The sequence below is a fragment of the Haematobia irritans genome, chromosome 4, assembly GCF_050003625.1.
Source record: "Haematobia irritans isolate KBUSLIRL chromosome 4, ASM5000362v1, whole genome shotgun sequence".
Lineage (NCBI taxonomy): Eukaryota > Metazoa > Arthropoda > Insecta > Diptera > Muscidae > Haematobia > Haematobia irritans.
Window position 1 is genome coordinate 17,952,341 of NC_134400.1, and position 27,244 is coordinate 17,979,584.

Consider the following 27,244-nt stretch of genomic DNA (forward strand, 5'->3'; position numbering starts at 1 on the left):
TTCCGAACGAAACAAGCTATCGACTTGAAACTTGGTACAAGTAGTTGGTATTGATGTCGGATGGTATTGCAAATGGGCCATATCGGTCCACTTTTACGTATAGCCCCCATATAAACGGACCCCCAAATTTGGCTTGCGAGGCCTCTAAAAGAAGCAAATTTCATCCGATCCGGCTGAAATTTGGTACATGGTGTTAGTATATGGTCTCTAACAACCATGCCAAAATTGGTCCACATCGGTCCATAATTATATATAGCCCCCATATAAATCGATCCCCCGATTTGGCTTGCGAGGCCTCTAAGAGAAGCAAATTTCATCCGTTCCGGCTGAAATTTGGTACATGGAGTTAGTATATGGTCTCTAACAACCATGCAAAAATTGGTCTACATCGGTCCATAATTATATATAGCCCCCATATAAACCGATCCCCCGATTTGGTTTGCGGGCCTCTAAGAGAAGCAAATTTCATCCGATCCGGCTGAAATTTGGTACATGGTTTTAGTATATGGTCTCTAACAAACATGCAAAAATTGGTCCACATCGGTCCATAATTATATATAGCCCCCATATAAACCGATCCCCCGATTTGGCTTGCAAGGCCTCTAAGAGAAGCAAATTTCATCCGATCCGGCTGAAATTTGGTACATGGTGTTAGTATATGGTCTCTAACAAACATGCAAAAATTGGTCCACATCGACCCATAATTATATATAGCCCCCATATAAACCGATCACCAGATTTGACCTCCGGAGCCTCTTGGAAGACCAAAATTCATCTGATTCAGTTGAAATTTGGTAAGTGGTGTTAATATATGGCCTCAAACTCCCATGCAAAAATTGGTCGAAATCGGTCCATAATTATATATAGCCCCCATATACATCGATCCCCAGATTTGACCTCCGAGCCCCTTGGAAGAGCAAAATTCATCCGATTCGGTTGAAATGTGGTACGTGATGTTAGTATATGGTGTCCAACAACCATGCAGGAATTGGTTCATAGCAGTCCATAATTATATATAGCACCCATATAAACCGATCCCCAGATTTGACCTCCGGTGCCTTTTGGAGAAGCAAAATTCATCCAATCTGGTTGAAATTTTGTACGTGGTGGTAGTATATGATATTTAACAACCATGCCAAAAGTGGTCCATATCAGTCCATAATCATATATAGCCCCCATATAAACCGATCCCGAGATTTGGTTTTGGAGCCTCTTGGAGGAGCAAATTTCATCCGTTAACAACCATGCCTAACTAGGTCCATATCGGTCTATAGTTATATATAGCCCTCAGATAAATCGATCCCCAATCACACAAAAATTTGCCTATATCAATAATTGTATATAGCCCCCATATAAGCGACCCCCATATTTCAATTCTGGCTCCCTACGTTCCGTGCAAAAGTCCATATCGATTCGTAATTATTTGTAGACTTACCTACACATACTTTTTTTTGCCTAATGGATACCACGCATGGACTAACTCACAATTTAGAAAACGATTTTAGATACCACAACCCAAGTAATTCGATTGTGGATGACAGTCTTTCGTGGTGGAGGGTACATAAGATTCGGCCTGGCCGAACTTACGGCCGTTTATACTTGTTATCCCTAAATTCCACATACGAATGATGCTCTAACAGATAATCAATAGTTGAGATTGAACAGTGTCGGAGATATCACCCACCATAGGGAAATCTCTTTTCACTGTATGAGGTCTCGACGTTTTATCCCTAAATTACACATGCGATTGGCGCCTTCCCAAATAATTAAGAACCCAACGTTTGGTTCCTGCCGTTAAAGACGCATTCCCGATGTCCACGAATAGTCCGACATGGTTAACCATATCGAATGCCTTCGATAAGTTACGGGCCACGAGGATAGTCCTATGACACGCCTTGGGCTGGTTTGGTCCCCTATTTATGTATGCTGAAATGACATGCAATGCTGTCATGTAGCTATGCACTTTACGGAATCCATTTTGATGGTTAGTAGCTGGAAAATTCTCCTCAAGGCTGGGGAGGAGTAGCGTCTCAAGTATCTTAGCTACTGGCGAGAGAAGGGAGATCGGTCTATACGAATCATCCTTGCTAGAGTCTTTGCTTGGCTTTAGAAGTGCAATCACCCAACCAATTTTGCAGACATCGGGTATAATGAGATTGAGATGAGCGATTCCAAGGGCACCTTAAGGAGTATGATCAAGTACTCAACTCCAAGTATTCCCAGATGCTTCAGCATTAGCACAGAAATTCCGTCGGAGTCCAGGGCTTTGGATGTTTTTGCGATGTTGATGACATTGGTCACTTTGGCCGTGGTATATCGCTGGCTCGGCGACCACGAATGGAGCGAATGACTACCTTTTCGCTCTATTACTCTCGAGTTACTCGTCGAATTGTCGGCTGAAAATCGCCAAAGGTAACTGAGATCCAATCATCCCTTGTAGCGGTGTTCGAGAGGGCTCTCACTGTTAACCATCTCTGGATTGAAGTAGATAAGACAATCGCCACGTGGGTGCTTAGGATGATGATTGAGTCCTCTATTTATGTATGCTGAAACGATATGTAAAATTTTAATGTTGGCCTCTGGAAAATTCTCCACAAGATTGGGGAGGAGTAGTGCTTCAAGTGTCTTGACTACTGGCGAGAGAAGGGAAATCGGCCTAACGGTTGACCCTTTATCGAGTCTTTGCTTCAGTAGTGGAATCACACTACCCATCGGGTATAATGAGTGATTCCAAAGACAAATTGAGAAGACTGGTCAAATACTCAACTCTTAGTATTCCCAGATGCTTCAGCATTAGCAAGCAATTCCGTTGGGGTCCAGGGCCTTGGATGGTGTTGCGTTAGCGTTGATGATATTGGTAACTTCAGCTGTGTAAACTGCGGTGTGTCGCTGGCTCGGGGACCACGAATGCTGCGAATTGTTCTCATTTTCGCTTCTTCACTCTAGGGATGCTCAAGACGGTTGAAAATTTAGCGCATTGCTTCGGATCAGTCACTGTCACAAAGCCAAATTGGTCTTAGATCCCATCATCCCATCATCGGGGTTCAAGAGGCTCCCACTGTTGACTATCTTACTAATCTCTACAAGCTGAGAAGGAATATGATCACCCCAAACTTGTTTCAAGAGCAAATTTTTACTTTGGACCCTATTCTCGGCAAACATTCGCTGGTCATAATTTTCGATGTTTCTCGTCCAAAAATAACATTTTGATATTGAAACATTTTTGAGGTGATCATATTCCTTCTCTGGGTTTAGATTCAATTCCGATTTCTAATATTTTTTAAAAAGAAACGTTGTTGGCGTCAAAAGAGCACATAGATCCTCAAAATTCTACTCTATAGCGATTACTGCATTGGTCATTGAATTCGGTTGCAACATGTTAGGTTAGGTTAGGTGACAGCCCAATGTATCAGGCTCACTTAGACTATTCAGTCCATTGTGATACCACTTTTCTCTTATCACTGACCGATTCCATGTTAAGATCAATGACAAGGGACCTGCTTTTTATAGCCGAGTCCGAACGGCGTTCCACATTACAGTGAAACCACTTAGAGAAGCTTTGAAACCCCCAGAAATGTCAACGGCATTACTGAGGGGGGATAATCCACCGCTGAAAAACTTTTTGGTGTTCGGTCGAAGCAGGAGTGGAACCCACGACCTTGTGTATGCAATGCGGGCATGGTAACTATTGCACCACGGTGGCTCCCGGTGGTTGCAACATATCATCTACTCCTCTCAACTAGTTTGTTAAATGGTTGAAAAACAGGAATACATTGTTATCCATGAAATGGCTTTATAGCAGCTAGTTTGCAGCTATGCTAAACTGGTTGTAGTTTAAGCGGTTTGCCATTACATCTATTCCAACTCATCCTACTCCAGTGGAAAAAATTAATTTCGAACAGCAATGTGAGTGGGCGCATATGAAGCAAGCAACCAAACAACTAGTCCCATAAAGTCATTTCGCCTACCTTCCTTATCCTTGTCGCACGCTTCAAGTACATAGACCAAAAAACCGGCATTTTATACCAGCACAAGGGCATTGCAATGTGACCTCAAGATGCCTTTCACAAGGGACACACCGTAAATTACTAAAATAATAAAAAAAAACTACGAAAAGAGTACAAAATGGTTGAATGAATTTTGTTCGTGTTTTGGCTTATTTTTGGGAAGACCACATCATTGTTATTGTCGTCATCATAAACAAATCAATTTTAATGATGACCAGTTTCAGCCAGATATACACGCTTGTCTATTTATTTTGTACTTTGTTTTTTGGAAAACAATTTTTATCATTTTCACAATGAATTAAATTATACGATTATGTGTGTATATTCCATCTTTATTGTATGCAGTTAAATGGCCACATGGAATGATGAAAAAATTAACTTTAATAGGGGTCAATTGTGATTCTCTATACTTGAATCAATTTTGAATTATTACGATTAGCAAAATGGCTCGCGAATGTTTTGTTTTAGAATGAAAAATCTTTCCTTTAAGTTGCGATTAAATTCGTTGGTGAGAACTATGGTTACGATTGCCAGAAAGCATATTAAAAATTTTTTGACGGAACTTCTCTCAACTGATTTAATTTCAATTGTAAGGGAGCTTGTTCTAAGAGGTGAGTGAGGTGAAGTGCTCTTATGTTGTAATAAAACTCGTTGGCGAGGAACATGACTACGTTTGCCAGAAAGTATATTAAAATTTTAGCCATGACAGAAATACTCTCAGCGGATTTATATTGAGTTTAGTGTTGTTGCATCACTTCTTCCTTATATTCCGGACTAGTATCCTCGATCGTTGATCTGAGCCTTCCAATTCAATGTCTTTCTTGAATAGACGTCTTACAATGTTCTGATAATTAGTTTTTGTTGATGCGTAGTTCTCCACACAAAAAACGACGTTTTCGTTGACAGTAATATCTTAAATTTTTACCGTACACAGAAAAAAATTTCACGAAAATTTTTCCAATTAAAATTTTAATTGAGTTTTAAAAAATATACAATTAACAATTTAATTGATTCAACAAATTTTTTAATTGAAACAAAAATCAATCACAAAAAATAATAGTATCAAATAAATTTTTAATTGACCTTAAATTAGGGAGCCACCGTGGTGCAATGGTTAGCATGCCCGCCTTGCATACACAAGGTCGTGGGTTCGATTCCTGCTTCGACCGAACACCAAAAAGTTTTTCAGCGGTGGATTATCCCACCTCAGTAATACTGGTGACATTTCTGAGGGTTTCAAAACTTCTCTAAGTGGTTTCACTGCAATGTGGACCGCCGTTCGGACTCGGCTATAAAAAGGAGGCCCTTGTCATTGAGCTTAACATGGAATCGGGCAGCACTCAGTGATACGAGAGAAGTTCACCAATGTGGTATCACAATGGACTGAATAGTCTAAGTGAGCCTGATACATCGGGCTGCCACCTAACCTAACCTATCATTTCCGTGATTGAAGACATTTCAATTAAAAAATTAATTTGGATCAATTAATTTCGTGATTGAATCAGAAAATTTTTCTTTGTGGGTAGTGAGTGACTACAATTTTGTCATTACTCCGATCGTTTGCTGAAATGAATCCATATAATATCCATACTAACTTTGTTTTCTGCGCTAGCAGTTTATTTTGGAACAATTTGGTGGTAGACGTCACTTCCAATCAATACATCTATTCTGTTTACTGGCGCAAAGTCCGGATCTGCAAGAATGGTGTTATTTCAAATATCTATATCGTACTCACATGTTGGATCTTGCTGTATGAAAGGAAGTACGCCAGCTTCTATGTTCAACACATAGTCACTCCTGAACCGGAGTTTGACTGCAATCTCAACTTTAGATTTGGCTTTGCCAACTCTACAGTGACTTATTCCCCCCAAGTCCCTGTAGAGTTACATCAGTTTGTAGTTTTGGGAGTTGTAGAATATGACCGGTTTCCTCACTTATAAATGAGATTTGCACGCAGGGATCGATCAACGCTCTAAAAGTTATGAATTCATTTTGATTCCATTTTACACGTATTTGTGCTGTTGCAATTAAAATTAGATGAGGTTCACTCATAGTATGTTTCGGTTTTATTAATATGTAGAGTAGTGTGGTGTCCTCCATTGCATGTATAACAATTTAATTTCCTTTTAAACCTTATTGAGGCTTTGTGATTCAAGCAATTACTGCATAACTCATTCTTATATTCTTACTTTAACCCTTAAAGTGGCATATTCACTGCATTGGAATGCTTTATATCCAGGCTTTCTACAATATCTTCACTTTACTTGATTCTCGTAGTCCTTTGCTGTTGCTGCTTCAAATCCTAATTGCTTTGTTGATTTTCTCGCATCATCCACTTTCCAGACTGGTTTCAACGTTTGATATCATTGTTCCAGGAATTTTAGTATGTCATTGATTTCTTGATTTTTGTGTTCTGCTTGTATTATAGACGTATTTCCAAATCCAAATTTCTAAAAATAATATGTGCTAGAATCGGATATGTATCTTCCAATTTCAAATTCATGGCTTTGATGCCTTCATTGCACTCAATAAATGCATTCAGTAATTGCTTAATACTAGACGTTGATGAAGAATTTATTTTCGTTTGATCGAGCGAGCAGCTTGTTGTCGTAACTTTGGCGCAAAGCTTGTAAAGCTGTTTCGTATCCTTTACTAGACAACGGCATTTTTTGGATAAATTGCAAAGCGTCTCCTTTCAAAGCAGCTTTTAACCGAAACAGATTCTCGTTATCCCATCTTCATGTATTAGAATGCGGAATAATTCAAAGAAGATATTCTAATCTTCCTGACGCCCACTGAACTCCGGTAGTCTTATTTATTCCAACTTAATTGAGTTTTTCTCCGTTGCTTCTAAGGTCATAGTTATCCCCATTATTCTCCCATGCTCCTCGTTCAAATCAGACACTGCTTGCTCCCATTGATTTTCCGTAAAATCGTTCCGTATGAATGTCCCTGAGACTCCGCATCTGATGTTTCAATCTTTCGCACTTTTTTTTTTTGTAAAAAGTACTTGTTTCTAATATTTTCATCATATTTTATCATTGAATTCATTCTGGCAAGTTCCAAAATAAATGCGTTCTCGAGCGATCTCATTTGCCCGCTATACTTTTCTTTCGAAACTTTGTCCACCATCATTAGATTCGATGCTATAGTAGACACCAGGGATGAAAAATGCAGTACTATAGTACTTTTTTCAATACTTTTTCACCCCGGTCAGTACCGTAGTACCCCCGCGAATGATTTAGTACCTTTTGTGTAGACATTGTTGAGTCGATATCAGATTTATGGTACAATATATTTGACAAAATATTTTAATATTTTGGGGAAGTCTTTATCAACCTTATTTGCTAATAGTCTTTTACAAATATGGCAAAACAGACATGTTCATGTGGGAAGAAAATCTCGATTTTGTAAAAGACATAGTCAAAAACAGGATTTTATTGATCTTCAAGAATGTTTTAGTCGAAAAAAGAATGCGATTCTATATTATCGATTTTTTATTTCGGTAGAAAATGTTGTCAAAATTTTATTTCAATTGAAAATTTTGTAAAAATTTTATTTCTATAGAAAATTTTTGCAAAATTTTATTTATATAGAAAATTTTCTTTTCTTTAAAATTTAGTCTCTTGACAATAATTTCCCAGTGAAATTTTTGTAAAAAGTACCTTTCCGCTCAAAAAATACCTTTTTTGTACTTTCTTAAAAATTGTATTTTCCATCCCTGGTAGACACACCAAACCCCGCTTGGTGTTGTTCGCACTTCTTGTCGTCGTTTGTTTTTTCGTTTCTCTGATTTCTTTTTCTCTCGGTTCACTCTTCTCGTCGCGTGTTTTCTTTTTCAGATTCGTTCTCCTCTTCGTTCAAAATTTGTTCCAATTTGCTCGTGGTTTGGGTTTTCGTTTTGTCGTAGTTCTCCTTGTCATTATCTTCTTCGGCTTCGGTTCGTCTTCTTCTCGTTGCTTCTACTTGACTTTTTCTCTCTCAATTTTTCACAGTTTTCCTCGTATTGGGATGTTTTTTTCTGCTTCGTTCTACTCTTTGACATAGAACTTTCGCTGGTACATCATTAATATTATTAATAAAATATAATATAAAATTAATAATAATTAATAAAAAGAGGTTATAAACAATATTCAATCAATATTCACGATTATGCCTAGCTATGGACACATCTCATGCGTTTCCTTACACACAAAAAAATTTTTTTTTCTGATTCAATCACGAAATTAATTGATCCAATTAATTTTTAATTGAAATGTCTTCAATCACAGAAATGATAGTATCAATTAAAAAATTAATTGAAGGTAAATTAAAAAGTTAATTGATCCAATTAAAACAATTATTGATGCTATTATTTTTGTGAATGATTTTTGTTTCAATTAAAAAATTTGTTGAATCAATTAAATTTTTAATTGAATATTTTTTAAAACTCAATTAAAATTTTAATTGGAAAAATTTTCGTGAAATTTTTTTGTGTGTAGAATAAATGATGTTTGAGAAATTCAAACAGTATTGCTATTATTTGGTTTTTAATAATTATTTTACCTTTAGAATAAATTATTTTCTTTTAATGTTCACACGATTTATTGTTTTTGTTTATGAATTTCTATGTTATAATTAGTTATAGTTAGATTTTTCTTATTTCTATGTGAATGGAGAAACTAATTAGTTCCGAAAAAAAATTTTAAATTATATCTTTATTTGGAAATATAATTTAAATTATTTAAAATATTAGTTGAGATAATTGATATTTGTATCATTAAATTTTTTAAATGCCTATCTTTTCAACGGCAATGGAAATATTTTGGTGATACTTTACGACATCACAATATTTTAAACAAAATCGGACGACTGTGCCACCCTCTACTCTCATCAAAACAATTGTATTCTCTATATTACAACGATGGTGACGTTTCACTTAGCCAATAGATAATATATATTGGTGGCATTAAGGGGGTGTGTCGCCTGGCGCTTTTGAGGGGATAGTGCAAGACATACACACGATAAGAAAATTCAACACCCATGCTTGCTTAGTCAAAAACCTCAAGCACCACAATTTAGATACTACGTCAATGGAGGCGAAGGCACACACACCGAAGTAAACAAACGACCTACTAAATCTTTATTTCGGATATTTCCAGTGCATATGTAGGTGCGCTCTCGTTCTCTCACACTCACTCTGGCTCTGGCCTCTTCTCTGTCTCAGCCTACAACCACCCACTCATTCAACTGACTATACACAATGTGTTTGAATTTCAAATTTCATTTAGGGGACATTAAAAGGGCATTGTAGTGGGAGAGCATTTATAAAAGGATCACATCACATCATAGAAGCTATTGTTTTATTATAATACAATGATTCATAAGAATTATAGCTACACTCTAGAAAAAATAATACAGCTCTCTCGATTGGAATATTAGCTTTATCCCTACCAAACAAAATACATATATAAATAAAGGGTGATTTGTTAAGAGCTTGATAACTTTTTTTTTAAAAAAAACGCATAAAATTTGCAAAATCTCATCGGTTCTTTATTTGAAACGTTAGATTGGTCCATGACATTTACTTTTTGAAGATAATTTCATTTAAATGTTGACCGCGGCTGCGTCTTAGGTGGTCCATTCGGAAAGTCCAATTTTGGGCAACTTTTTCGAGCATTTCGGCCGGAATAGCCCGAATTTCTTCGGAAATGTTGTCTTCCAAAGCTGGAATAGTTGCTGGCTTATTTCTGTAGACTTTAGACTTGACGTAGCCCCACAAAAAATAGTCTAAAGGCGTCAAATCGCATGATCTTGGTGGCCAACTTACCGGTCCATTTCTTGAGATGAATTGTTCTCCGAAGTTTTCCCTCAAAATGGCCATAGAATCGCGAGCTGTGTGGCATGTAGCGCCATCTTGTTGAAACCACATGTCAACCAAGTTCAGTTCTTCCATTTTTGGCAACAAAAAGTTTGTTAGCATCGAACGATAGCGATCGCCATTCACCGTAACGTTGCGTCCAACAGCATCTTTGAAAAAATACGGTCCAATGATTCCACCAGCGTACAAACCACACCAAACAGTGCATTTTTCGGGATGCATGGGCAGTTCTTGAACGGCTTCTGGTTGCTCTTCACTCCAAATGCGGCAATTTTGCTTATTTACGTAGCCATTCAACCAGAAATGAGCCTCATCGCTGAACAAAATTTGTCGATAAAAAAGCGGATTTTCTGCCACTGATTTTGGTAATAAAATTCAATAATTTGCAAGCGTTGCTCGTTAATAAGTCTATTCATGATGAAATGTCAAAGCATACTGAGCATCTTTCTCTTTGACACCATGTCTGAAATCCCACGTGATCTGTCAAATACTAATGCATGAAAATCCTAACCTCAAAAGAATCACCCTTTATATGCAATGAAAATTTTTAATTCCCATAAAAGTGGCCAAAGTATGTGTGGATGAAATTGGTCTTGCATTTCATTCTTGGTCATATTTTGGTTTGATATGTCATACGTAACATACATATGCCTCGTGGTGCGTATTTGTATTCAATTCAATTATCATAGTTTGACTAAGCACGTATTTCGTATGCTAATATGATGTGACAGACAGTTAACAGGGAAATAATTGTCTGATATGTGCAGCTAATGCACAACAATTAAACGGGAAGTTCTAAATTTTACAGTTAATGCTATTTCCCCATATATGTACATATGTATGCGTATACGCACATATGCATATGTAGAGAACAACAACAATAATGCGAACGAATAAACAGTCATATATGGATTGACTTGGACATCAACAGCTAACACTAAATATAACATATACATATGTGCTTACTTTCAAGGTAAAGTTCATTTGTTTTCCGTTAAGCTTTAACATTGCAATGTTAAAGACTCATGTATGTGTCTTTAACATTATGTACATGAAGAATGCCTTTACAAAAGCTTTTGCATTTAATATCGAATTCAAATGTTAAAAGAAAAAAGTTTTTGTATAATACACCCCAAGAAGACAAAATTTTCTATAGAAATACAATTTTTACTAAAATTTTGTATAGAAATAAAATTTTGATAAAATTTTCTAGAAAAAAAAAATTTTGAAAAAATTTTTAGAGAAATATAATTTTGACAAAATTTTCTAGAGGAACAAAATTTTAACACAACTTTCTATAGAAATGTAAAATTTTGTAAAAAATTTTCTATAGAAGTAAACACTTTCAGAAAATTTTCTATAGAAATAAAATTTAGAGAGAAGTAAAATTTTAACAAAAACAAATTTATACGAAACAAGTAAGGAAAGTCTAAAGTAGGGCGGGGCCGACTATATTATACCCACCACCACTTTGTAGATCTAAATTTTCGATACCATATCACATCCGTCAAATGTGTTGGGTGCTATATATAAAGGTTTGTCCAAAATACATACATTTAAATATCACTCGATTTGGACAGAATTTGATAGACTTTTACAAAATCTATAGACTCAAAATTTAAGTTGGCTAATGCACTAGGGTGGAACACAATTTTAGTAAAAAACAAGTAAGGAAAGTCTAAAGTCGGGCGGGGCCGACTATATTATACCCACCACCACTTTGTAGATCTAAATTTTCGATACCATATCACATCCGTCAAATGTGTTGGGTGCTATATATAAAGGTTTGTCCAAAATACATACATTTAAATATCACTCGATTTGGACAGAATTTGATAGACTTTTACAAAATCTATAGACTCAAAATTTAAGTTGGCTAATGCACTAGGGTGGAACACAATTTTAGTAAAAAACAAGTAAGGAAAGTCTAAAATCGGACGGGGCCGACTATATTATACCCTGCACCACTTTGTAGATCTAAATTTTCGATACCATACCACATCCGTCCAATGTGTTGGGTGTTATATATAAAGGTTTGTCCCAAATACATACATTTAAATATCACTCGATTTGGACACAATTTGATAGACTTTTACAAAATCTATAGACTCAAAATTTAAGTTGGCTAATGCACTTGGGTGGAACACAATTTTAGTAAAAAAATATGGGAAACATTTAAATCTGAAGCAATTTTAAGGAAACTTCGCAAAATTTTATTTATGATTTATCGCTCGATATATATGTATTAGAAGTTTAGGAAAATAAGAGTCATTTTTACAACTTTTCGACTAAGCAGTGGCGATTTAACAAGGAAAATGTTGGTATTTTGACCATTTTTGTCGAAATCAGAAAAACATATATATGGGAGATATATCTAAACCTGAACCGATTTCAACCTAATTTGGCACGCATAGCAACAATGCTAATTCTACTCCCTGTGCAAAATTTCAATTAACTCGGAGTAAAAGATTGGCCTCTGTGGTCATATGAGTGTAAATCGGGCGAAAGCTATATATGGGAGCTATATCTAAATCTGACCCGATTTCAACCAAATTTGACATGCATAGCTATAATGCTAATTCTACTCCCTGTGCAGAATTTCAACTAAATCGGAGCAAAACATTGGCCTCTGTGGGCAAATGAGTGTAAATCGGGCGAAAGCTATATATGGGAGCTATATCTAAATCTGAACCGATTTGCAAGTTTTTCGAGACTCATAAAATATTCGCATGTACGGAGTTTGAAGAAGATCGGTTTATATACACGCCAATTATGACCAGATCGGTGATAAATATATATGGCGGCTATATCTAAATCAGAACCGATTTTTTCCAAAATTAATAGGGATCGTCTTTGAACCGAAACAGGACCCTATACCAAATTTTAGGACAATCGGACTAAAACTGCGAGCTGTACTTTGCACACAAAAATACATCAACAGACAGACAGACAGACGGACATCGCTAAATCGACTCAGAATTTAATTCTAAGACGATCGGTATACTAAACGGTGGGTCTCAGACTTTTCCTTCTTGGTGTTACATACAAATGCACAAACTTATTATACCCTGTACCACAGTAGTGGTGAAGGGTATAAACGTTTATTACACTAGCCAACAGCCATTTGGTGAATTGTTTCTAGCATATTTTTTCTTATTGATTATGACCTACTAAACACGAAAATGATTTTTAAAAAAATTTCTGTCGATTGGTTTTCGAGATACAATTTTTTTTTAATTTTTGGAGGTACACTTCCAAGTTTGAGCATATATTTCGTTTTCTTTGACCTTTTTGATCTTAATACTACTCAAATTAAAGAAAATTGAGCCGTCTACAACTCATTCTCAGAAAATTTTCAAATCGGGTAAGTAGTTTGGGTGTTGGCGGCTTAAAAAGGTTAAAAAACGGCGTTTTTTTAGTAAAAATGTGGCAGAAAAAAACATATAAAGATTCATATAAAATATAAAAAAATTGCTAACAGCAATTTTGGTTTTTTACGTATAGCTGAAATTTTTACAAAGAAAATAAGCCCTTACTTAACAAAATCGAACAACAAATAGCGGTAAAAATTTGGTAAAAGACCGAAAAGGTCAAAATTTAAAAATCTTTAAAAATCATTTTCGTGTTTAGTAGGTCATAATCAATAAGAAAAAATATGCTAGAAACAATTCACAGAGAAAAGTTTGTTATTTGTTGCCTAGTGTTATCTACGCAATGAAGCTCTTCATTCTAAATGGAAACATGTTAAATCTACATATTTTTGTTATCAATTGTACCTTTCTCTAATGTAATATAAAATAAAAAGTATTAATGATCTCGCTTCAATCATTGCATACAAGTTTAGCTTCGCGGCGTTAATATAATTATTATTATATTTACTTATACGCATACATGAAATTGAACAAATAAATATATAAAATATAAATATAAAAAATATAAAATAAAAAAAAAACAAAATTTTCTAGAGAAATAAAATTTTACAAAAATTTTCCAGAGAAATAAAATTTTGACAAAATTGACAAAATTTTGACAATACTTTCCATAGAAAAAAATGTTGACAAAATTTTCTATAGAAATAAAAATTTGACAAAATTGTCTAGAGAAATATAGTTTTTGACAAAATTTTCTATAAAAATAAAATTTTGACATAATTTTCTATAGAAATAAAATAAAAAAAATCTATAGAAATGAAATCTTGATAAAATCTTCTAGAGAAATGTTCTAGAGAAATGTTGACAAAAATTTTCTATAGAAATAAACTAAAATTTTTGCAATATTTTCTAGAGAAATAAAATTTTGGCAAAATTTTTATAGAAATAAAATTTTGATAAAATTTTCTATAGAAATAAAATTTTGACAACCTTTTCTAGTGAAATAAAATTTAGACAAAATTTTATATAGAAATCAAATTTTGCCAAATATTTCTATAGAAATAAAATTTGAACAAAATTGTCTAAAGAAATAAAATTTTGACAAAATTTTCTATGAAAATTAAATTATGGCAAAATTTTCTATAGAAAAAAAATTTTGATAAAATTTACTATAGAAATAAAATGTTGATAAAATTTTCTATAGAAGTAAAATTTTGACTAAAATTTTCCGTAGACATAAAATTTTTCAAAAATTTTCTATAGAAATAAAAGTTTTCAAAAATTTTCTATAGAAATAAAATTTTTCAAAAATTTTCTATAGAAATAAAATTTTTCAAAAATTTTCTATAGAAATAAAATTTTGACAAAATTTTCTATAGAAATAAAATTTTGACAAAATTTTCTATACAAATGTAGAAATAACATTTTCTATAGAAATAAAAGTTCGAGGAAATTTTGGTTGGAAAATAATCTGGCAATACTAATCCGTAGATTATTTGTGGAATCTCTCTCGCTCACTCTATTTCCCTTTTTCTCTCTCTATGGAAACTAGCGAACATAAATAAGCCATATGAATAAGTATTTATAACATATGATTATTATTAGCCAACCATTAGATTGTACATTTATTGTTATTATTTTTTTTTTTTTCAATATTTGGCAATAGCAATAATTGTTTTAATAATAGCAGGATTTATCACATTGATAAAAACCACTCCCATATTTCTTATATTTATTAGAGATAATAATGCTAGTTCGTATACAAGCAACAATTGAAGTCAACAATAGTAATGTTTGACTTTTTAGCTATTATGGAAGAAAATGTCCAAGAGCAAAGTGAATGCGAATAATTTAGAAGAACATTGTGCAGGTATCTAAATTTTTTATATGGGGGGAAATGTGCAAGTTAATTAAAAAGTCCGGGCTTACTATTTATACCCTGCTCCACACTGTGGAACAGGGTATTATAAGTTAGTGCATATGTTTGCAACACCCAGAAGGAGACGAGATAGACACATGGTGTCTTTGGCAAAAATGCTCAGGGTGGGCTCCTGAGTCGATATAGCGATGTCCGTCTGTCCGTCTGTCCGTCTGTCCGTCTGTCCGTGAACACATTTTTGTAATCAAAGTCTAGGTCGCAGTTTTAGTCCAATCGACTTCAAATTTGGCACAAGTATGTGTTTTGGCTCAGAATAGATCCCTATTGATTTTGGAAGAAATCGGTTCAGATTTAGATATAGCTCCCATATATATATTTCGCTCGATATGGACTTATATGGCCCCAGAAGCCAGAGTTTTACCCTAATTTGCTTAAAATTTTGTACAAGAAGAACAATTAGTACTATAGTCAAGTGTGCCAAATTTTATCGAAATCGGTTCAGATTTAGATATAGCTCCCATATATATCTTTCGCCCGATATGGACTAATACGGTCCCAGAAGCCAGAGTTTTACCCCAATTTGGTTGAAATTTTGCACAGGGAGTAGAATTAGCATTGTAGCTATGCGTGCCAAATTTGGTTGAAATCGGTTCAGATTTAGATATAGCTCCCATATATAGCTTTCACCCGATTTACACTCATAGGACCACAGTTGCCAATTTTTTGCTCCGATTTAGTTGAAATTTTGCACAGGGAGTAGAATTAGCATTGTTGCTATGCGTGTCAAGTTTGGTTGAAATCGGTTCAGATTTAGATATAGCTCCCATATATAGCTTTCGGCCGATTTACACTCATATGACCACAGAGGCCAATTTTTTGCTCCGATTTAGTTGAAATTTTGCACAGGGAGTAGAATTAGCTTTGTAGCTATGCGTGCAAAATTTGGTTGAAATCGGTTCAGATTTAGATATAGCTCCCATATATATGTTTTTCTGATTTCGACAAAAATGGTCAAAATACCAACATTTTCCTTGTAAAATCGCCACTGCTTAGTCGAAAAGTTGTAAAAATGACTCTAATTTTCCTAAACTTCTAATACATATATATCGAGCGATAAATCATAAATAAACTTTTGCGAAGTTTCCTCAAAATTGCTTCAGATTTAAATGTTTCCCATATTTTTTTTACTAACATTGTGTTCCACCCTAGTGCATTAGCCGACTTAAATTTTGAGTCTATAGATTTTGTAGAAGTCTATCAAATTCTTCCAGATCGAGTGATATTTAAATGTATGTATTTGGGACAAACCTTTATATAGCCCCCAACACATTTGACGGATGTGATATGGTATCGAAAATTTAGATCTACAAAGTGGTGCAGGGTATAATATAGTCGGCCCCGCCCGACTTTAGACTTTCTTACTTGTTTATTAATTTATTATCCCTTGGAAAAGTGGTTGAGTGTAATTCAGGGCACAGTTAGACTATCAAGTACATTGCAATAAGGCTAGGTTAGGTTAGGTTATGTGGCAGCCCGATGTATCAGGCTCACTTAGACTATTCAGTCCATTGTGATACTTCTCTCTTATCACTGAGTGCTGCCCGATTCCATGTTAAGCTCAATGACAAGGGACCTCCTTTTTATAGCCGAGTCCGAACGGCGTTCCACATTCCAGTGAAACCACTTAGAGAAGCTTTGAAACCCTCAGAAATGTCACCAGCATTACTGAGGTGGGATAATCCACCGCTGAAAAACTTTTTGGTGTTCGGTCGTAGCAGGAATCGAACCCACGACCTTGTGTATGCAAGGCGGGCATGCTAACCATTGCACCACGGTGGCTCCCTGCAATAAGGCTACATTCGGGTAATAAGGATCTGTCCTCGAGGGACGTCCCCCTTCCATCCTGATCAATATGTTGATTTCCTTTCATTATTCTTCGATCTTTATGGACAGTCACTCTTATTTAATATTTAAACCCTTAATATGATTGATTATTTTTTTTTTTTTTTTGCTTTGCTTTGATATTTTCTAAATATTTATACATTAAGTCATTTTGATACCAAAAAAAGTGAAGAACTTATTAAACATGAATGAAAACCGCTAATAATAATATCAATGTACATCAACGTTATCAGGGATCATAAATGGAATATAGGCATTAGAAGTGATTATAGTTGAAATAATAACATTTTTAGTTGGGAGTATACGTAGATAATTTCAGGGGCGTAGGATAGCGGAGCGATCATGCAGCCACTTGGCATATACATATCGAAGTTGGAGAGTAATGTCCATATTCAAAATAATTTATAGACTTTTTATCAATGGAATTTGTATGGAAAAAGTAGGTTTAAAATTTAATGTAAGCTTTTTGAAGCAAGTAAATTAACATATATTGAAATTAGAAATTAGAATTAGTTGAATTCAAATTTAATTTTATATTATTTTATTACATTAAATTACATAAAACTAAAAAACCTAAATTTAATTACATTAAGTTAAGTTAAACTAAATTAATCTAACTTAATCCAGCTTAAAATAAATTAGGTGAATTCTATTAAAATTAAAGTATAAATTTAAATTAAAACAAGTGAGTAAAGTAGAAAGTTGGACGGGGCCGACTATATCATACCCTAAACCATCTCTACTGAATTAGTAAACATATGCATTTGTGGGGTATCATTGGTATAGGTTTTAGAGATAAATCGCATTTTTGTATTTAAGAACATTACGGGGTCTTGTCACAATCTGAGCAGAAATGTCTGATATTAGGAGCTATAGTTGGTTTTGCACCTACAAAGTTAGTATGCCATTAATGTCGAGTCTATTATTAACAAGTAAGAAAGTCTAAAGTCGGGCGGGGCCGACTATATTATACCCTGCACCACTTTGTAGATCTAAATTTTCGATACCATATCACATCCGCCAAATGTGTTGGGGGCTATATAAAGGTTTGTCCCAAATACATACATTTAAATATCACTCGATCTGGAAGAATTTGATAGACTTCTACAAAATCTATAGACTCAAAATTTAAGTCGGCTAATGCACTAGGGTGGAACACAATGTTAGTAAAAAAAATATGGGAAACATTTAAATCTGAAGCAATTTTGAGGAAACTTCGCAAAAGTTTATTTATGATTTATCGCTCGATATATATGTATTAGAAGTTTAGGAAAATTAGAGTCATTTTTACAACTTTTCGACTAAGCAGTGGCGATTTTACAAGGAAAATGTTGGTATTTTGACCATTTTTGTCGAAATCAGAAAAACATATATATGGGAGCTATATCTAAATCTGAACCGATTTCAACCAAATTTTGCACGCATAGCTACAAAGCTAATTCTACTCCCTGTGCAAAATTTCAACTAAATCGGAGCAAAAAATTGGCCTCTGTGGTCATATGAGTGTAAATCGGGCGAAAGCTATATATGGGAGCTATATCTAAATCTGAACCGATTTCAACCAAACTTGACACGCATAGCAACAATGCTAATTCTACTCCCTGTGCAAAATTTCAACTAAATCGGAGCATAAAATTGGCAACTGTGGTCCTATGAGTGTAAATCGGGTGAAAGCTATATATGGGAGCTATATCTAAATCTGAACCGATTTCAACCAAATTTGGCACGCATAGCTACAATGCTAATTCTACTCCCTGTGCAAAATTTCAACCAAATTGGGGTAAAACTCTGGCTTCTGGGACCGTATTAGTCCATATCGGGCGAAAGATATATATGGGAGCTATATCTAAATCTGAACCGATTTCGATAAAATTTGGCACACTTGACTATAGTACTAATTGTTCTTCTTGTACAAAATTTTAAGCAAATTAGGGTAAAACTCTGGCTTCTGGGGCCATATAAGTCCATATCGAGCGAAATATATATATGGGAGCTATATCTAAATCTGAACCGATTTCTTCCAAAATCAATAGGGATCTATTCTGAGCCAAAACACATACTTGTGCCAAATTTGAAGTCGATTGGACTAAAACTGCGACCTAGACTTTGATTACAAAAATGTGTTCACGGACAGACGGACAGACGGACAGACGGACAGACGGACATCGCTATATCGACTCAGGAGCCCACCCTGAGCATTTTTGCCAAAGACACCATGTGTCTATCTCGTCTCCTTCTGGGTGTTGCAAACATATGCACTAACTTATAATACCCTGTTCCACAGTGTGGAGCAGGGTATAAAAATGGGGGAATCTCTCAAATTGTTGTGGGTAATAAATCCAAATTTGTAAAAATCGGGCAATAATATTATGTAAGAGTCACATGTAAGTCTAAATACGATCGTCTAGTACATCAAAATTTGAAATTTGAGTATCGTTGGTTAATAAATGAGAGTATTATGTCCAAATTTGGAAAAATCGAGCGATACATATATATGAGAGCTATATCTAAATCTGAACCAATTTGTAAAATATTTTGCTGGTATGATTGATACCATAGAAGGTTACCTTGTATAAAATTTGAATACGATCAGTTAATAAATGAGGCCGCTATAGAAGACTACATTTAGCCAACTTTTAATACGATCGGTTGATAAATAAAGGTTATACGGCAAATTTAGCAAAATCGGGCGATACATATATACGGGAGCTATATCTAAATCTGAACCGATTTCGATGATTTTTAGCACATATTGTTAGTACTATAAAAGAATAGAGTAAGCCAAGTTTGAGTAAGATCGCTTAATAAATAAGGGTTTTATGGCCAAATTTGGGAAAATTGGGTGATACATATATATGGGAGCTTTATCTAAATCTGAACCGATTTTGATGAAATTTTGCAGACTTGAAGGGTGATAAAAAAAAGATTATTTTGTGCTATATTTGACGATGGGTCAGTAAAAAAGTGCAATGTGACCCAATTTGTCAAAATCGGGCGATACATATATTTGGGAGCTATATCTAAATCTGAACCAATTTCTTCCAAAATTCCAATAGCGTTCGTCCTTGTGCCTAAAACACCCTGTACCAAATTTCGTCAAAATCGGCTAATAATTGCGACCGGAATCCTGTGAACAACAAATACATGGACAGACGGACACCAAGCGCTAGATCGACACAGGAGGTGATTCTGAGTCGATCGGTATATATTTTATGGGGTCTAAAATCAATATTTCTGGTAGACACATTTTTGGCAGATGAATGTTATTATACCCTGACCACTATGTGGTTTAGGGTACAAAAATAAAAATACAATTTAAATAAAAATAACATTTAAATTAAACTTGAAATTAAAATTAATAACTAAATAGAAATTTAAATTAAATTTAATTTTAATTTTTATATAATTTAAATTTTGTTTTTATTTAAATTGTATTTTTATTTTATTTATTAATATTATTCTTATTTTCAACATTAATATTAATTTTATTTTTAATATTGAAGGTAAAATTTATATTAAAATAAAAACTTAATATTAAAAATAATAAAAAAAATAATAAAAACAAAATTTAAATTAAACTTGAAATTAACATTAAAATAAAAAATTAAATTAAGTTTTAATTTTATCACAATGGACTGAATAGTCTAAGTGAGCCTGACAATAAATCGGGCTGCCATTTTAACATTTAAGTTGAATTTAAATTTAATTTTAATGTTAAATTTATTTTTTCTTTAATTTTATTGTTTTTAATTGCAATATTAATATCGTTTCTACTTAAATTGTGTTTTTATTTTTAACTTAATATTAAAAATAAAATTAAAACAAAATTAAAATTTATATTAAAAATAACATTAAAATTGAGATTAAAATTAATATTAAACTAATATTAATATTAAAAGTAAAAGTAAAAATAAAAATAAAATTAATAAAAAAATATAAAAATACAATTTAAATAATAACAAAATTTCAATTAAAATTAAAATTAATTAAAAATTAAATTTAAATTTTAAGTTCAATTTAATTTTTATTTAATTTTAATTTATTTCTTAATTTTTATTTTAATTTTGAATTTAATTTTCTTTTTATTTAAATTTTATTTTTATTTTTATATTAATTATATTTTTATTTTATTTTTATTTTTAAATTTAAATTATAACTAAAATTAAAGCTTAAAATTTTGCAAAAATGTTCTATAGTCATAAAATTTTGCACAAATTTCCTATAGAAATAAAATTTTCTACAGAAATAAAATTTTGACAAAATTTTCTATAGAAATAAAATTTTGACAAAATTTTCTATAGAAATAAAATTTTGACAAGATTTTCTATAGAAATAAAATTTTAACAAAATTCCCCAAATTTATGGAAATTCCGCAACAAATCCCCAAGTCCCCAAATCAGAGATTTCGTCCCCATTCACAAAAAATATCCCCAATTCGGGGGGAAATCCCCAATACTGGCTGTTGTTGTAAACATTTGATATGACCAATCGAGAGATCCAACAACAACTGCAAATGGCTGCATTACTACATAAGTATGTCATATTTTTTATATTAATGTCTACTACTCTCTTTGGCTCTATGAGAAATTTGAAGTTGAGATCATCATATAGCACCAGGGCTGCTAATTTTTCCGATTTATCGGCATTTTGTCGATTTTTACTAAAAAAATAGCAAATGTCGATTTTCCGATTTTTGCCCCAAAAATGACGATATTAGCTCCGTTCAAAAAGCAGTTCGTTTACACGTTTAGAGCCAGCAAAAGAGAGAATGCATTTGACAGTTGTCAGACAGGGAAATTGCAACATTTTCCCAGAGATTTTATACATGTAGGAGCTATATCTCATTTTACACCTACAGTATTAGTATCACGGTTGCCACTCGTGCCAAAAATAATCCACGAAAATTTGAGGAAAATTTTACCAAAAATCTACCAATTTTTTTTGGTTATTGTTTTATTCGAAATATATTTTTTATATTGAATTTCTAGATTTTTTTTTTAAATTTTATTTCTATAGAAAATTTTGTCAAAATTTTATTTCTATAGAAAACGTTGTCAAAATTTTATTTCTTTAGAAAATTTTGTCAAAATTTTATTTCTATAGAAAATTTTGCCAAAATTTTATTTCTATAGAAAATTTTGTCAAAATTTTATTTCTATAGAAAATTTTGTCAAAATTTTATTTCCATAGAAAATTTTGTCCACATTTTATTTCTATAGAAAATTTTCGCAAAAGTTTATTTCTATAGAAAATTTTATCAACATTTTATTTCTATAGAAAATTTTGTCAAAATTTTATTTCCATAGAAAATTTTGTCCACATTTTATTTCTATAGAAAATTTAGTCAAAATTTTATTTCTATAGAAAATTTAGTCACAATTTTATTTCTATAGAAAATTTAGTCAAAATTTTATTTCTATAGAATATTTAGTCAAAATTTTATTTCTATAGAAAATTTTGCCAAAATTTTATTTCTATAGAAAATTTAGTCAAAATTTATTTCTATAGAAAATTTAGTCAAAATTTTATTTCTATAGAAAATTTTGTCAAAATTTTATTTGTATAGAAAATTTTGTCAAAATTTTATTTCTATAGAAAATTTTATCAAAATTTTATTTCTACAGAAAATTTTGCCAAATTTTATTTCTATAGAAAATTTTGTGAAAAATTTATTTCTATAGAAAACGTTGTCAAAATTTTATTTCTTTAGAAAATTTTGTCAAAATTTTCTATAGAAATAAAATTTTGACAAGATTTTCTATAGAAATAAAATTTTGATAAGATTTTCTATAAAAATAAAATTTTGAGAAAATTTTCTATAGAAATAAAATTTTTAGAAAATTTTCTATAGAAATAAAATTTTGACAAAATTTTCTATAGAAATAAAATTTTGACAAAATTTTCTATAGCAATAAAATTTTGCAAAAATTTTCTATAGAAATTAAAATTAAAATAAAAATTAAATTTGAATTTAAATTTAAATTTAATTTTTATTTCATTTTAATTTATTTTGTTAATCATACTTTTTATTTTATTTATTTTTTTTTTGTTTCAATTTTAATTTAAATTATCTTTTTATTTAAATTGTATTTTTATTTTTAAATTAAAATTAAAATTATATCTAAAATTGAAATTAAAACATAAATTAAAATTTATATTAAAATTCAAAAAATTAAAACTAAAATTGCGATTGCATTTCAAATTAAAATTAAAAAAGAATCACAATTGAAGTTAAATTAAAATTTAATTGAAACAATAATAGTTACTCACACTACATTTTTTCCCCATTTGATCACAAACACTCCAAATTGGAATTGTTTATGATTATCAACTGGATAATCCAGCACGCTCTCTTATCTAATCGAGCATAAAATATTCGATGGAGGACTTCAATAACTTATTTTTAATCGCTAACTTATCTTATCGTAGCAAATATCCCCTCAATAAGTAAACATATTAGCGCCGCCTCTGCAACTACAAATTCGGCACTCAGGCACTAGAGAAAATTTTGTCAATCTATGACCCATATTCAGTAGGGCATATTGGTTAGACCAAGACACAGAGAATATATTACGTTGGAATATTTGAGGGACAAGTAAATGGGAATAACAGCTCTTTGCCAATATGAAATTAATTTTGTGTTTTGGTTTTTATTTTTACAGGATCAGGATTCTTTGCTCGACAACATGGTTCTAGGGTCCACGGAATCACCATCCAGAACCTTTCCCCAGTATGTAGCTGCTCTATCAGCCGCTGGCGGTGCTTTTGCCGCTGGATCTTTACTTGGCTGGACATCACCAGCTCAGACACCACTGACGAATGGTGATTATGGATTTCCTGTGAGCGAATCGGCATTCTCTTGGATAGGATCTGCCATGACATTGGGTGCAGCTTGTGTTTGTATCCCCATCGGGTTCCTCATCAACTTTATTGGCCGCAAATTAACCATGTTGCTATTGGTATTACCCTTCACTTTGGGCTGGGCCTTACTGATTTGGGCCCAAAATGTTGAAATGATGTATGCGGCTCGTTTCATCTTGGGTATCTCAGGTGGTGCTTTTTGTGTTACTGCTCCCATGTACACGGGCGAAATTGCCCATAAGGATATACGAGGTACATTGGGTAGTTTCTTCCAATTGATGATCACGGCTGGTATTCTATTTGTTTATGCCATTGGAGCTGGACTCAATGTCTTTTGGATGAGTATTGTTTGTGGCATCTTACCATTGGTTTTTGGTGCCATATTTGTTTTCATGCCTGAATCTCCAACCTATTTGGTAAGTGCTGGTATTATATGAAATATTGTCCATATGATTCTAAGGATTTTCTCCGTTTTTCTCTAGGTTTCTAAAAATAAGAATGATAGTGCTGTTAAATCCATCCAATGGTTACGTGGTGAAGAATACGATTATAAAATGGAAATTGAGGAACTTAAGGAAACTGAACGTAAAATCAAAGAAAACCCTGTTTCCATTGGTAGCGCCCTAATGCGTCCAGTTACAATTAAGGCTTTGTGCATTAGTTTGGGTCTTATGTTCTTCCAGCAATTGTGCGGTATTAATGCTGTTATCTTCTATTCCACCGATATATTCCGGGTAAGTTTTTGTTGAAGATTTGTTTATTAAAGAAATTTGCCATTAAAATTGAGCCAACAAAAGAAGTTCATAAATAAAATGAAATTTTTCGCTATTGTTATGATTTCATACCATAAAGATTAAAGAAAAGTTTTCATTATTTCTATAAAAATTATCTTTTTAATTCTCCTTTTTCTTTTTTTTCCACAGGATGCTGAAACCGGAATTGATGCCAATCTCTCAACCATTCTAGTTGGTGTTATGCAAGTGATAGCTACTTTTGTCTCAGTCCTCGTGGTTGATAAATTGGGTCGTCGTCTTTTACTCTTGGCCTCTGCTTCGGTCATGGCCCTTTCAACCGTTGCCATGGGTGTATACTTCTATATGAAAGAGAAAGATGCCAGCTCTGTGGAAAGTCTTGGTTGGTTACCAGTTTGCAGTTTGTGTGTCTTCATTATTATGTTCTCGATTGGTTTTGGCCCAGTACCATGGTTGATGATGGGCGAATTGTTTGCTTCCGATATTAAAGGTGTGGCTGGATCCATTGCCGGAACATCAAATTGGGTTTTGGCCTTCATTGTTACCAAAACTTTTGTCAATCTCAAAGAAGCCTTGGGTAGTGGAGAAACATTTTGGCTATTTGCTGGTATTACCGTAATTGGAGCTATCTTTGTGTTTGTCTTTGTCCCAGAGACCAAGGGCAAGAGTCTAAATGAAATTCAAGATGAATTGGCTGGAAAAAGATCCAATCAAACAACGGGAAATGCCCTTTAAATTGGATCAATTTATATCATGTGAGAAGAAGTTCAGTGGCAAAGAAACACCGGAATGGGATCCTTTACTATACATCATCGTGAGATAGAAGGCAATTAAATGGTAAAAATATGTTAAGGTTTATTACGCACTAAAAATATATACATACAAAAAAGACAATTTATAGTCTGAAATGAAATTTTAGAACAAAATACAAAAACACAATGACAATCGTTGCCATGGTATATAGCTAACGATTGTTAAATGCCCTTAAAAATATATAAATGGCCAATAGTTGAAAGTTAGTTTGGTCTAAAATATGATTTCGGAGTAGCGAAATTTTTCTCTCTCCGAAATGAGATTTTTTGATATGGAAAATATCATAGCTTTTATTGTTAAAGGAATTTCGTTAGAGACAAAAAAAATCGAATTTATTATAACCCTAGCATAAATTCTTTAATACCTCATTCACATTACACTCTAAAATCCACTTTAACTAGATTTCAACTGTCATTTGCTTTATAAAAACTGGATTTCAAATCTCCTAATGTGAATAGGGTATAAAAATGAAATTTCTTAAAAAAAAATAATTTCAGATATAAGAAATACCTTTGAAATGATATTTCTGTAAGAAAATACCAATCTCTGCCCGATTGGAAAAATATTTGCTTTTAGGGTGAAAATAAATTCATATTTACCTATAACCATAGCAACAATCATTGTTCAGTTTAAGGATTTTACTTTAATAGCCAAAGTGAATTTTTTTAAACAAAATTCCGATGTATTTTGTTGTAATAATTTGCAAACAAAAACCAGAGTTGTTCTAAAATGTATAAATTTAACTCTATCTGCCACTAAGACCCACCCTAATGTTATAAACTCTTGTTATGATTTTACATTTTTTTTTATAGATATGGTGAAATACGCCTACAGTAACATTTTTCAAATGTCCAAATCCAATATTGCTTTTCTCTTAATTGTCCAAGAGAAAAATTACAAAAATCTCTGTGTAAAAGAACTATATTTGTTATCAAATAAGTTAATGAAACAAAAAATAGATAATTTATTTTATGAATTGTTTTCATAAACAATTTCGCATATAGTGAATTCATATATTAGAGGTTTTAGGTTGTCAAATCAAAGCCCTGGCTCTCTCATTAACACTTTGTCTCTCTCTCTCTCTCGAATGCATAGTTTCATGAAATATCATTTTCAAACAAGTACACACAGACAGTCAGCCTCATTGATACCCCAGTTACATATTCGATACATGGATCTCTTAGTATATATGAATATACTAAACAAAATAATTTCAATATTTAATTATTTAAGAAATTCTATTAATTAAATTCCCTTAATTAAAGAGGTTTAATAATTATCACCACTGAAACAAGAAATTACAGTTATATTGAGGTATTTTGTAAAGAATCACTGAGAGACAATCTATAGGGGCAATAAGAGTATACGAGAGCGAGAGAAATGTTATTGGATATGTTATACTGATAACAGTAACAATGCATTTATATAGAAAAGAATACAATTGTATTATAAATAATATGTATGCATATTGAAAAACAATATTGGAATTAATAACTAAAATATGAAAACATGCCTACTCTTTTGTAAATCACTGTATTCCGTTGTCTATCCATCTGTAAACGCTTCATTGTCATATATATAAGGCATATAAAATATTCTAAAAAATATAATAATGTATGTTTTATATTATAATGTTAAGTGTATGAATGTTGTTTTATATATATATATCTTTGTATGATGTATTTTTAATTAAAAATCATTTTAAAATATTTTTGTAATTTTATCTCGGTCTGCAATTATATTATAGGTGTGCTTTAAAATTGTTTCTTTATCCATACATCAAAGTGATTTATTTATTC

General features: G+C 32.6%; 1 protein-coding gene across 4 annotated transcripts in view; it reads left to right on the plus strand.

The window, feature by feature from the left end:
- The window catches only part of nebu (solute carrier family 2 member nebulosa), a 102,259-nt gene extending 75,244 nt beyond the window's left edge, over positions 1-27,015 (plus strand). For 3 of the 4 annotated variants that reach the window (XM_075303779.1, XM_075303778.1, XM_075303777.1), the window contains 3 exons: positions 23,682-24,296; positions 24,363-24,614; positions 24,804-27,015. In XM_075303779.1, the coding sequence (XP_075159894.1) occupies positions 23,706-24,296; positions 24,363-24,614; positions 24,804-25,367 (1,407 nt within the window). In that variant the 5' untranslated portion in view covers positions 23,682-23,705 and the 3' untranslated portion in view covers positions 25,368-27,015. The remainder of the gene's footprint in view (positions 1-23,681; positions 24,297-24,362; positions 24,615-24,803) is intronic. The other variant, XR_012721285.1, reaches the window with a different exon arrangement.
- Positions 27,016-27,244: the final 229 nt, after the last annotated feature.